Source organism: Mastomys coucha, unplaced genomic scaffold (assembly GCF_008632895.1).
Source record: "Mastomys coucha isolate ucsf_1 unplaced genomic scaffold, UCSF_Mcou_1 pScaffold21, whole genome shotgun sequence".
In the NCBI taxonomy this organism is placed as follows: Eukaryota; Metazoa; Chordata; class Mammalia; order Rodentia; family Muridae; genus Mastomys; species Mastomys coucha.
Window position 1 is genome coordinate 18,326,786 of NW_022196904.1, and position 13,684 is coordinate 18,340,469.

At 52.3% G+C, this 13,684-nt stretch overlaps 1 protein-coding gene across 3 annotated transcripts; it reads right to left on the reverse strand.

The window, feature by feature from the left end:
• Nucleotides 1-7,587: 7,587 nt before the first annotated feature.
• Nucleotides 7,588-11,461, reverse strand: Irgc (immunity related GTPase cinema). Of its 3 annotated transcripts, none has more exons than XM_031385651.1 (2): nt 11,348-11,461; nt 7,588-9,139 (listed from the first exon to the last, which is right to left on the reverse strand). In XM_031385651.1, the coding sequence occupies exon 2, from the start codon at nt 9,081-9,083 to the stop codon at nt 7,692-7,694; it is 1,392 nt and encodes a 463-aa protein (XP_031241511.1). In that variant the 5' UTR covers nt 9,084-9,139; nt 11,348-11,461; the 3' UTR covers nt 7,588-7,691. The 3 variants fall into 3 exon arrangements, with proteins under 3 accessions (XP_031241511.1, XP_031241510.1, XP_031241512.1); XM_031385650.1 differs by having other exon boundaries at nt 11,203-11,442; XM_031385652.1 differs by lacking the exon at nt 11,348-11,461 and adding an exon at nt 9,967-10,126.
• Between the last annotated feature and the right edge of the window lie 2,223 nt (nt 11,462-13,684).

Genomic DNA, 13,684 nt, shown 5'->3' on the forward strand with positions numbered 1-13,684 from the left:
GCAAGGAGTCAGGTGATGATGTTAGAGCTGGCCAGCATGTCCAGGTTCCAGAGCACTCACTCTGCCCAGCAATGCCACCCAGGCCTCTGCAACTCCTCATCGTTCTTGGCCAGTTGAAACCAGATTTAGCCACAGCCAGCAGGGAGGCCTTCATGTCCACTGCAAGAAAGGTGACCCACTTCCCTCCTGCCCCACTGGCAGCTGCCTGGGTTACACTCTATAGAGCACAGCCTGTGGCATGAGGATGTCAGCCCTATAGCCAGGCTGCCTCGGTTCCAGTCTCAGCCCTACCAACTGCATGTGGCCTTCAGCGAGTGACCAGATCTCTCTGGGTATCTGCTCTCCCATCTGTGAAGTAAGGTTTCCTGACTCGTGCTTCTGCTGGGTCTGAAAGTGTAGACTTCACAGAGCCCCAAGTTTCCAAATTTACATATGTGGCTGTCCTCTGTCACCAGTGTAATATGAGCCAACTGTGGGGCTTAGTCCAGTCACAAGGAGTGATTTTAAACAACCCCTTTGCCTACTTTGGACCTCGGCTGGAAGGTGGAAGTATTTCACCCAGCTCAGAACCCGCACCTGCCAACACCATCCCAGATCTCAGAAGCTGCTGGACTTCTGCAGACACGGAAGTCTGTGCTTGTCTCAGAACAGATGGAGTAGAAGCAATTGCCCTGACAGGCATTGTGTACTCCCATACTGAGGCAGAAGGATTGCCATAAGTTCTAGGTTAGTTTGGACTACAGAATGAAAGCCTATCTTAAACAGCCAGTGGGCAGGAGGGAGTTGAGAAAATCAGTAAGGATGCTTGCTGATAACCTGGGTTAAGTCCCCTGGAAGCACATGGTAGGAGAGAACCGACTCCTACAGCTAAGCTTGTCCATTAACGTCCACATGCGCACACACACACACACACACACCATGATAATTTTTTTTTAAGGAAAGAAAAGTTAGTTGACCCATCTCTAGCAAGTAAAGTGTGGCCTACATGTGGACAGCCACTGTTGGCACGTGCCTCTGCTGCAGTCCAGGGCCCAGCAGCAGCAGGTACTACATATCCTGAGCACTGGCGGGGCTGCCAGACACTGTGCTCCCAAGCTTCAGAACTCGACCTTCGGTAGGATGGGGATGGCAGTGTGTTCTGAGTCACCCTTCCTCTGGATCCCTCTGCATGCCTGCCCTAAGTGGTTTAATGTTAATGACAAATTCATCTTGCTGCCTTGGCTTCCAGCTTTAGGCTTGTCATGAGTTGTTTGAAACCCAGGTGTAATTCGCCACTTTCACCTAGATCAAACCCTGTGGTGGTTAGAGATATAGCCCACTTGTTCATCTCAGCCTAACACGTCTCACAGGAGCTGACCGCAGTAAAATTTAATGTCAGCATCACAGTCTCTAAAGAGGTTCCGTTTTAAGCAGTCTTCACCCCGTGCGCTGGGGATAATGCCAGAGGAACTTAATAAATCCATAGTCCTCCCCCCGCCACACACACATGCATGTCTGTCCCTCCCTCTCCCTTCTCCCTATCACCTCTTCAAATAAAAAGAAATCAAAGTAAGTGAGTGCTTGGTAACCCAGGCCTGGATTCCAGCTACTTGAGAGGCTAAGGAAAGAAGATTGCAAGTTCAAGGCCTGCCTGGACCATAGAGTGAGCTTCAGCAAGTTAGTTAGACTCCGTCTCAGAATTAAAAAATAAAAAAACAATGGGAGATAAAGTTTATCTGTAGAGCCCCTGCCTAGAATCCCCCAGTGAGGGCCTGGGGCGTGGCTCAGCTGTGGAGCCCCTGCTTAGAATTCTCAGTGAGGGGCTGGGGTGTGGCTCAGTGGTAGAGTCACCATTGGCGAGGCACTAGGTTTACTTTCTCTTCTCAATAAATACAAATGAGTGAATGAATGAATGAATGGATGGGTGGATGGATGGATGGATGGATGGATGATAAAAGTTAAAGTATCACCAGGCGGTGGTCGTACACACCTTTAATCCCAACACTTGGGAGGCAGAGGTAGGTGGATTTCTGAGTTCGAGGCCAGCCTGGTCTACAGAGTGAGTTCCGGGACAGCCAGGGCTGCACAGAGAAACCCTGTCTCGAAAAAAAAAAAAAAGTTAAAGTAGCAATGTCCACAGTACTTGAGGTTTTGCCAGCTGGAGGACTGAGAAGAATAATGTGGCTGTTTTATTAACATATGTTCACTGATAATCCCGGCTCATAACATCTGGAAAGGAGATTCTCTGCCTGCTCACACTGGCACTGAGAGGAGGAATAGCGTGCTAAGGGCCACCAGCTCGCTTACAGACTATTAGGAATAGAACCTAGAGCCCTGTTTCAATCTCCCACGTGCTGGTATTACAACCATGCGCCACCACATCCAGCCACATGCTCGCTACATCATCATCTCAGAGAGCAGGAAAGAGGCCTAAGAGGTTAAAAGTCACTTCCCCAAGACCTTTGGCGGGCCCCAGAGCCAGGGCGTGGCCCAGCACTCGTGGGTCCTTGCAGGCACACAGCCTCTCAGTGGCTTTACAGATGCATATTCAGCATATCCAGACTTCTAGGCCCGACCAGTTGATACAAGCCTGAAGGAAGAGGCCTAATGGGGCTGGCACTGGAACAGTGACCACCCTGGCCTCCCGTCTGAGTACCTGTGTCTGCTCGGGAATGACTGGTCAGTAAATCCTGCCACCAGACCTTGCTACCTTGATGAGTATGGAGGCCAGGGAAGCTGATGTGGACATTCTGTCCTTGTGTGGCCATATGTATCCCCAGCCAAGACACTAGGCAGTTCATGTCCTCAATTTGTTGTACATGTTCTTGTGGGTACATTAGTGCATGCAGGGGCAGCCATGCACAGTGCTGGTGCGTGGAAGTCAGAGGACAACCCCGAGGGTTGGTCCTCAGGTGCAGTCCATCACCTCTTTGAGACAGGGCTCCTCATTGGCCTGGAACCTTACCATGTAGGCCAGGACAGGCTGTTGGCCCTAAACTCCCAGGGATCCACCTATCTCTGCCTCCCATCTCATTAGCACTGGGATAACAGGGCCTTTGTTTTATTGTGTTTGGATAGCCAACCATGACCTTTAGCTTCTGACTCTCCTGCCTCCACCTGGTGCATGCTGGGGTTATAGGCACATGCTCACACCATTCAGAGTCAATGTCTCGCTGGGATGGATGGATGGAATGTTGAGCTTTGACATGCCCGGCAAACATTGTACCACTGCCATCCCCTCCCTTGACCTTTTTCTTTTTTGGCGTTAGGATTTGAATTGAGGGCCTTGCGCTTAGTAGGCAAACATTCAACAGCTGAGCTACATCCCTGCAGTCTTGACTCCCTTTCTGAAAGGGACTGGATACGAGGGAGAGGTCTGTTTTACTTGTTCAGTGGAGTGGAAGTTCTCAGGAGCCCTTCGGCTGCTCTGTTTATAGTGGATAAGGTTTAGGCAGGGGCCCTCTTAGGAAGGACCTGGAACAGCAGGCTTGGAAGCCACAGAAAAGTTTAAGCAACACACATGCACACACACAAGCACACACATGCACATGCTCACGCTCATGGACACACACAAATTCTGTGGTCCTATGGGAAATGAGGCTTGGACCTGACCAACAAAGCAGAGATCTGGGCCTAGAGCTGCAGGCACAGAACAAGGTATGAACTGTAAGAAACTGGGAGGATGAGATGGAGAAGGGAGACATGGAGGCAAAGAGATAGGAAGTGGGCACCCATTGGCTGAGACGGTAGAAGAGAGATGATAAAGAAAAGCCCAGCATGTCCCTGTCCATCTAAGATCTGTGGTGAGACTATTCGGATCCTGACTCCTAACCCTTCCATTGCAGCCCAAGACAGAGCCAGGATGCCCTGGGTTTGGGATGTCAGCAGTCCGTAGAGCATAGGGTTGTGAGTTGATTTAGAGCATAAATTTGAAAGGAACCATCTGAAGGTCTGTGCTTTAATATGTGTGAGCACCTGTGTATCTGGTTCCCAAAGAGGCAAGAGGGTGGCCCTGGATCCTCTAGGACTGCAGTTACAGGTAGTTGTGAGCCACAGTGTGGGTTCTGGGAACCAAACACAGGTCCTCTGCAAGGCAGCCTGTGCTCCTAACCTCTGAAGCAAGGCAGCCTGTGCTCCTAACCTCTGCACTATCTCTCCAGCACTGAGATGGGGCTTTGTTTGTTTGTTTGTTTGTTTTCTGAGCTGGCTTCAGAGGTTTCTTTACAGCACTAGGCCTCATGCATGCAAGGCCAATGCTTCCAATCCTGAGTACAGCCTCAGTTCAAATTTTCAATGTAGCTGAGGGAAATCTTGAACTCTCAATCCTCCACCCCTGCTATAATTACAGGCATTGCCCTACCATGCCCAGCCAGGTCTGGGTTTCTTCTACCCCTGCTCTTTGATGCAGATAGGGCCATGAGTGGTCCTAAGTAATTCTGGTAGAGACAAAACAAGGAAGAAAGACCTCTTGGGGAAAGGAGAGTTCTGTGTAAAGGTACTTACACACAAGCCTGAGTTCAAGCCCCAGAACCGACATAAAGATGAGAGGAGAGAACTAACTTGTAAAGTTGTCCTGTGACCTTGTATATACTGTGACATACATGCTTACACACACACACACTCACACAAAACACACACACACACACGCAATCAAGAGTAGGGGAGAGGGCTGGAGAGACGGCTCAGTGGTTAAGAGCACTGACTGCTCTTCCAAAGGTCCTATGTAGTTCAAATCCCAGCAACCACATGGTGGCTCACAACCATTGCAGCTACAGTGTGCTCATATACATAAAAATACATAAATAATAAATAAATAAATAAATCCTTAAAAAAGAAAAAGAGTAGGGGAGAGGAGAGAGAGAGAGTCCTTTTACAAAGCAGAGAGAATCCACACCCCTTAATCTCCTGGGGGGATGAAACCCTTAGTCTGGGGCTACTTTCTAGGGCTGGGTCACTCGGGGTCAGAGCTATCCTCAGATCCTGGAATCCTCAGGAAGCAGATGGGACCAGCTTGGGTGAGCCCAGCTCCCTGTCCCACATCCTTGTCTGCCACCTGCTTTGTGCAATCTCCAGAACCTTCCCGGGAGCTTCATGAAGCTTGGAAAGCTTCCCACAATGTAACTGCCAGGCTGGATCCCAGCCCAGCCTTCCTCCACACAGGAGGCAGAGCCTGGAGGATTAGGCTCTCCGTTACTGCTTCCACTGCAGCCCGGTCTGGCATCCAGTTGACCCTCCAAAAGGAGGCCAGGCTCTTTCTGCTGCTCAGACTGCTGAAGCTCTAAGATGAGCTTCCCCGCCTGCCCTGGACCCTCTGTCTCTCCCAGAACCACCAGTCACAGGGCAGCTTATCACATCTATCCACCTTCCCTGCCTCTCTGCCTCTCATGAACCACAAATGTGACTTTTCATCTCGGCTTATCACACAAGTTCCTGGGTTAGCAGCTCAGGAGTGTGGGTCCTTCTTTCAGATAGTCCCAGGCCATTCTAGGCTGCGCACGCTGGGCAGTAAATCGAAAATCAGCTTCCACACAGTCCCTAAGCCTCAATGAGGCTTTTGCACTCTCAGAAACTATTATTTTTATGAATTTTTCTAGAAAGTGTTTCTCTGTATAGCTCTGAGTGTCCTGAAACTCACTCTGTAGACCAGGCTGGCTTTGAACTCAAAGATCCACCTGTCTCTGCCCCACAAGTTCTGGAATTAAAGGTGTGTGTTAGGGCTGGAGAGATGGCTCAGCAGTTAAGAGCACTGCGCTTCCAAAGGTCCTGAGTTCAATTCCCAGCAACTACATGGTAGCTCACAACCATCTGTAATGGGATCTGATGTTCTCTTCTTCTGCTGTACCTGGATAGACAGGGTTTCTCTGTATAGCCCTGGCTTGTCCTGGAACTCACTCTGTAGACCTGGCTGGCTTTGAACTCAGAAATCTGCCTGCATCTGCCTCCCAAGTGCTGGGATTAAAGGTGTGCGCCACCACTGCCCGGCTATAAATCTTTAATTTAAAAAGGGGGGGCATGTACCACCACACCTATCTTTCCAGTAGGTTGAACACTTGTGACCCTTCCTAAACAGGGAGTTCAGGCTTGAACTGGGCAGTGTCCAGATCACTTCATGACTATGAAGTACTTCCACCACTATGACCACCACCAAGAATCAAGCACAGAGGAAGGCCCTAGCAAGTACTTAGGTAGGAGGCATATCTCACTGGGACATGACCAGGAGCCTCACCCCTTGTGTCAAGCATCCCGCTTACAGCCGTGTGTCGTCAGACACATCCCCTGACACCAGATACCCTCCTCAGCCCGCCAGCCCTTCACTCTAATCCCCATGACCACACCCCACAATGCTGTGGTTTGGATCTTATGTGCCACCCAAAAGGCCTCTGTGTTGAAAGCTTGGGTCCTCCGTGCAGTGTATACATCTGGGGAGCCGAGTGCCGCTCAGCAGGTAGGATGCTCACTGAGCCGGCAGGAGTCCTCGGTCCCACCCCAACACCCAATAAACCAGATGTGGTGGTGCACACCTGTAATTCCTCACTCTGGAGACAGAGGCAGAAGAACCAGAATCAAAATTCTTCAAGATGCAGTTCAATGTCAAGGCGAGTTATAGGCGGCCTTGTCTCCACAGCAAAGCTTTGAGGAGATAGGGTCACGAAGGGGCTGAAGGCGGATCGGTGGATTGCCCCATTACTGGATTCATAATATGGTGCAGGGGTAGGGGTGGGAACCATAGCTCAGAGAGCCTTACAATCTGTATGTTCACCTCACAGGTCTTCCTGGAGCCAGGAGGTTCTGTCTCACCGTAGGACTTCTAGGGTTGAAGCCAACATCCCTGGGCTGAAGCCTTTGACACTGTGAGCCAGGGGAAGCCTCTGTGGATCTGCTTAGGTGCTTTGTGCAGATCCACTACCTCAAAATCATAGAGATGTACAGGGCTCTAGATGGGATGTAGGTCAGCTATAGGACACTTGCCCCGACTTCACCAGTGAAGGGCTGGGAGGTGTGGCTCAGTGGTAGAAGCCCTGCCTAGAATCCCCCTGTGAGGGGCTGGGCGTGTGGTTCAGTGGATAGAGCCCCTGAGATATGATGCTGGGCCTATTAGAATGGGACAAGTATGAAAAGTTCAGGGTAGAGAATGCTTAGGGTGGGGCTCCATTTCCATACCCAACAGCAAATTACAATATGGAGTACCACAGGAAGGTATTCTCTGTCTCTGTCTCTGTCTCTGTCTCTGTCTCTGTCTCTGTCTCTCTCTCTCTCTCTCTCTCTCTCTCTCTCTCTCTCTCTCTCTCTCTCTCTCTCTCTCTCTCTCTCTCTCTCTCTCTCTCTCTCTCTCATACACACACACACAAACACACACAGCCCCTCTAGGACAATTGACAGTTCTCACCTTGGCCTCATGGAGAGCAGGGAGGCAGACCACTGAGGAGCCCTGAGCACCCCCTCCACCCACCCCTCAGCCTCCTCCTCCTTGGGGTCAAGTATTACCATGTTCAGTATTTACCCCTTAGACCCAGGCCTGTCTGTGTCCCTCTGTAACACCCTCTCCACCCACCCTTGCCGACTCCTGTCTCCCGGCCCCACACCACGCGAAGCAACTGCAACTCTGAGTTTGATCACAGTAGCCCTGTTTGGTTGATGTTGGTTTTGTTTAAAGGGCTTGGCTGGTGGGTAAGGCGGAGATGGGGAGGAGGGGTGGGGGCAGGGCTGCGCTTTTATTTGTCTTCTGACAAGTCGCGCCTCTTCCAGCTGTCAAGAATGTACTTGAGGAGGAGGCCGAGCTTCCTGCGGGTGGACAGCGGGCCTTCCTCGCTGGTTCCTTCCCCAGCGCTCCGCTTTTCCATTACATTGTCACCAGCCGCCTCCAAGCTCACTTCACCCTGGGGCTCATCTTCCTCCAGGGCCTTGATGCGGACGCGTTGAGCATCCTCAGCCATCTCATTGAGACAGCCCTGGAGCATGGTGTAGACTGTGCCGAAGCTGATACCCCCGGCCACCAGCGTGCCGAACACAGGGATGCCCCTCTCGAAGGCACGGGCAACCCGCATGGCACCATCTGAGGACTGCGAGTAGAGTCTCAGGACAGTCTCTGGTGAGACCTCGTTAGCCAGAGGGGAGCGGATGACGGAGCGCAGGTCTCCTGCCTGCTTGCCCACCTGCTCAGCCAGCTTGGCCAGCGAGTCCTCGTCTAGGCCGAAGCTGCGGTGGTAGCCCCGCAGTGAGCGGATGAGCAAGGCGTCGTCGTAGGCGGCTGCCAGTCCCGGGACCGGCAGGGCCTGGATGACACCGGACACCAAGGCAGTCTTAAGCACCTGCTCTTGTAGCATGTCCTTCTTCTTCTGCAGAGCCTCCAGCGAGATGTCAGGCAGGGACAGCAGGCCTGCGTGGCGACGGTGGGCGGGCAGGTCGTGCTCCCAGGTGGTCATGAGCATCGGGAAGTCATAGTGGGTTGGCGACAGGTTGGACACCAGGAAGATGCGGGGATCATTCACTCCCGCTGCCCGCAGCCGCTCCGCGCAGTGATCCCGGATCTCCTGGAGGACGGTGGCCTCGCTGAAGCCCGAGGGCCTCTGGTTGCGGGTGGCCGCCAGATCCTCGTCCACTTTGGTGCGCACAAAGTAGAATTTCTTCCCCTGGCGCAGGATCTCGGAAGCCAGGCGGATCTCCACGGCGCCACAGCGGCGGGGGGAGACGAGTAAGAAGAAGTCATAGCGGCTGAAATCCACCTGCTTCAGATACTTGTCTGCTGAGCAGCCTGGAGAACCGGCCCCCGGCAGGTCCCACAGGGTCACGTCGGTAAACTGCGGGTGCGGGTAGGGCGAAGGCTGCATGGTGGTCTCCACGACCCCAGTGAGAGCTGCGCCGGGATCCTCCGCCCCCAGGCCGCGCAGGGCATTGATGAGGGAGGACTTGCCGGCTCCCGACTCGCCCGTGACGCCCACTTCCAGCCGGGTGGTCTCCGAGTTGGCCAGCAGCTCCCTGAGGCGAGAGGCGGCCTGAGGGATGTCTCCAGACTCAAAGGCGGTGCGCAGGGCCTCCAGCTCTTCCTTGGCCATGAGGATGGTGGTCTCCTCCTCAGGCACCGCGGGCAACCTGGAAGTTGCCATGGTTCAGAGCTGGGCAGGAAGATGGGGGACAGTCACAGTATATGACTCCTCAGTGGCTGCGGGAAAGAAAGGAGACATTTGTATATCCACTCTTGAACAGATGTGGAGGGGGTGAAAAAGTTCTCACTAGACCGTTACCAGCTCTCTTCCTCAAGAACTGGGGTACCCTGGCTCTCACCTGTAATCCAGCACTGGGGAGCATGAGACTGGAGGATCACCATAAGTCCCAGGACAGTGAGACTCTGTCTCACAACAATGCCCAAGTGTGGTGACACAGAGGCTTAATCTCAGTACTGAGAGGCTGAGACAGACAGATCTATATGAGTTCAAGGCCAACCTAGGCTTGAACAGTGAGTTTGGGGCTAGCCAAGGCTTCATAGTGAGACTCTGTCTCAAAAACAACAACTACAATAAGAAGCCAGGTGTGGTGGTGACTCATACTGAATTCCTACACATGGGAACTGGAGGTAGGATCAGGCTTTTTTGTTTTGTTTTGTTTTGTTTTTTTTGTTTTTTGAAAGATACACTCAGCTATAGGAGGAGAGTTCAAGGCTCCCCTGGGCTACATGCAACCCTGCCTCAAAACAAGAACAACTCAGGTACATTTAGCACGAGTTAAGGAACCTCAGAGTATCAAAGGCCTAGGATCACTTTTCACCTAGACCACTGTCTTTCTGTGGGACCTGGGGCCACAATAACCAAACAGCCTACTCAGACCCTGGAGGGGTTCTGTAGAGTAACCTAGAAGGGGAACAACTCTGAGGGGTGTGTGCCCTTTGCCCAGGAGTGAGGCTGGCCTGCTGAGATGAAACCTGATGACTCCTTACAATATCTGAGTTGAGACAGGGTTTCACTATGTAGCTCAGGCTGTCCCAAAACTTACTTTGTACCCCAGGCTGGCCTAGAATCACAGTGGTCCTCCTGAGTGCTGGCATCACCGGCATGAGCTACCAAGCCCACTTGAGTCTTCTAAATATTTGAACCAGAGCCATCCAGTCTTACTGTGGTCAGGCCTCCCGTACTGGGTAGCAGGGCCTGGCTTGTGGCTCAGGCCAAGCTGAAGAGCTGCTACTTTTCAACTGCTGTGGTCACTGGGAGCCAGTGTGAGGTGACAGTCACCCTCTGCCACATCCTGGCTGGCCTTCCTCATCTATGAGATGTGGCTGTGACTGTCCTCACGGCAGAATATCCCGAGACTAGGAATCTCCAATGAGTCTCCCATTAGTAAACATTAGTAAAAGAATGCCAGGCATACAGCAGGAGTTTCTGTTAGCATCCAGTGTTAATATCTGTGGCCTATGACTTTTTTAAGACAGAGTCTGACTGTGTAGCCCAGGCTGGCCTCTAACTCACAGCACCTCTCTCACCTCAAGTCTCCTGAGTACTGAGATGACCTCGTGCCTGGCTGGGCTTGTGCCTTGGACCTCTGTCCTCCGGAGCCCTGACTACTTTCCTCTGAACCACACCCTTAAGGGTCTCTAGGGCTCATATTAGGCCTATTTGTGTTGCCATGTCCCCTTGAGTCAACAGTGAAGGCACTCTTAATTTTCAGTCTGTAGGCTCCCATTCAACTGTCTCCCGCCCCCGGCTTGGTCTTGGCTGACCTTGCTGGACCCACTATTGTCTCCTGGGACCTTTTATTCCTCAGATCTCCTGACACCTTCCTGACAATGTCCCTCATTGTCACCATGGGGTTCCAGAGGTTCTCAATCACACACCCCATGGGCCATCACCTCACCCAGATGTGATGGTACATACCTATAATCCTAGCACTTAGGGGGCTGAGTCAGGGAAATCACCATGAGTCCAAGGGCCAGCCTGGGCTACAGAGTGAGGCTCAAACAAGCAATCCCCACCCCAAAAAGCCTCTAAATAAACAATGAAATCTCTTGCTTACAGAGAGAGACTTCCTTGGAATTAGGGTTCCACTTCATGTGGCAGAGAGAGGAACCTAGGCTTAGATGACACAAGCTACCTCCCCACTCAAAGACAGTCAGGACTCTAGCCCAGGCCCCTTGGCTCTTTTACCCCTCGCCTCCTCTGCCACTTTCCCCTTCCCCTTGGCCCTCCTATATCCCCAGCCCCAGCTACCCCTTCCCAGACCCTGTCCCTGACCTACCTCAGATGTGACCTGGGACAGGTCCCAGCAGCTAGAGGCAGAACAGCAAGAGGTGGTGGGTCGGGATGGGGACTTTTAGAAGCCTGGGTCTCTGTGCACTGACCCGCAGGGCCCAGCTGGAGAACCTGGCCCCTCAGGGACTCACCTGACCTGCAGGCTCTCCCTTTCCCCTCACACTCTCCCAGCTGGTGCGGTCTCCTCCCCAGTTAGCCCAAGATCACAGCCTGTTGCTAGGACCCATTATAGCAGTGAGCCTCAGCCCATTGGTCAGCTGGGCTCCATGTCATAATGAGACAGTGACATCAGAAGGCAGAGCCCCAGGGAGCAGAGACCCCCTCCACCCCCAGCCCCAGACACACTGAGAGCCACTCTAGTCCTTGGACCCCCACAAGTATCTTTCCTTACAGACTTGCTCAAAGTTCCTCCCCACTCCAACCCATGGGAGGAGAATGTAGCCCATGGGTAGAGAGGGCTTGTCTAGTATGCCTGAAGCCCTGGGTTCCCTCAACCAAACACACCTAGCATCGTGGCAAACAGCCAGCAGACCAACACGCAGCAGTTGGAGACAGAAGGATTAAAGGCCAAGGCCAACCTTGCCCAGATAACAAGTTTTGAGGCCAGACTAGGTTTCATGAAACCCTAAACAAAACAAAAACAAACAAAAGACAACCTAAATCCAAAAGGGAAACTCTCTGTGGGCCCTATCACCCCTAAGACCCAATTGGATAACTTGGACATCTAAGGCTCTGGCCTGCTCACTACTCTACAGCCCAGGGAACTCTTCAGCAGGCTGCTTGTCAACCGTTCCTTCATTATCCATTCCTCTGTGTACCCCTAAGGTGTCCCATGTGCTCTGGGGCATAAGGGTGGGGTGGGGTGGCTATTAGCTTGGCTAGCACTGGCTGGGACAGGAGGAAAGGGGCAGTGGGAGGGAAGGCTCACGCCTGTGATCCCAGAGCCTTGGCAGTAGATCCCATGTTCAAGGCCAGCCTTCCTTACATAGTACATTGGAGGCTAATCTGGGTAATATGAGACCACACACACACACACACACACATACACACACACACACACACACACACACACACACACACATTGGGCAATGGGGGGGTGTGTAGAGGGAGGGCAAGCACAAGGATGCAGGTTCAATTCTCAGAACCCATGTAAAAACAGCTGAGTGTGGGACTGGACACTTGTAAACCCAACACTGGAAAAAGAATCACTGGGCCCCCAGCCAGCATGTATCACCTGATCAGTGCTGCCGACTAATGAGAAGTCCTGTCTCAAAGGAGGTAGGTGGATGATGCAGGAGGTTGTCCTCTGGCTCACACACACACACACACACATACACACACACACACCACAAAGTTTGACACAGAGTCTCGTCTGTACCAACCGCAGACTGCAGTGGCCCTGGCTGGCAGCCACAGGACACAGCACTGAGTCTCATCTTCTTCCTCCCTTCCTGAGGATGTGTCAGTCTTTGCTCTGATCAGTCTTTGCTCAGCGGCCAGTGTCTATCCTGCCGTTCAGTCATTCTGTCTCCTGTTCCCTCACTACTCTGTGAAGCAGCACATCCAGGTTATGGAGAGGGAAATGAAAGGAGACATGAGTTATTTGTGGTGGCACACAGCTGTAACACACCCCCCCCAGGCCACTTGAGAGGTGGAGGCAGGAGGATCCGAAGTTGTAAATTATTCCCGGTTACTTGGCAAGTTCAAGGCCAGCCTGGCCCTCATGGGGCCCTGTCTCAAAATAAGCAAAGAGGAAGTAGAGAGACTCGACCCAGCTGATGTGCGGAGTGGAGGACCCCTTCTGTGGGATGAGGCTGGAGAGAATAGAGAGCTCCAGGAGAGAAACGGGGAAGGGGAAATGGAATGGACAGTAGGCACTCTGGGGCTGCAATCAGAGAATGGACAGTCGCAGAGCTACAGCCCTGTGAGTCAAAAAGTGGGGAGAAAAGACAGGAATCAGGGAGTGGCAGTGACTGATGCTTGCCTAGTGTGCACAAGCCCTGGGTTCCATCCCCAGCACTTTGTAGAGAAGGGAAAGGAGAGGAGAGAAAGGTCTAACCTAGGTGCCCCACACAGGTCTGCCTGTCAGACTAGAGAAGCTGAGGCAGGAAGATCACCAGTTCCAGGCCTGCTGCTGATGGAATTCAAGGTCATCCTGGGCAACCAACTGACACCTGTTTCAAAATAGTAAACCAACTATCTCATACTCATGACCATAGCTCATGCCTAGGGTCCGAGCACTAAGACACACACAGAGTTAAAAGGATAGCTGTGAATCCAAAGCCAGCCTCGGCTACAGGGTAAGGTCAGGCTGAGCTAATGTGAGCTACCTCAAAAAAAAAAAAAAAAATCAGTAATTCAAAATTAAAGACAAGATCTGAGATGTAGCTCAGTGGTAAGTGTTCTTGCCCAATGCATGCAGACCCCTAGGTTGAGTTCCTAATTCCCTCTCTCTCTCTCTCTCTCTC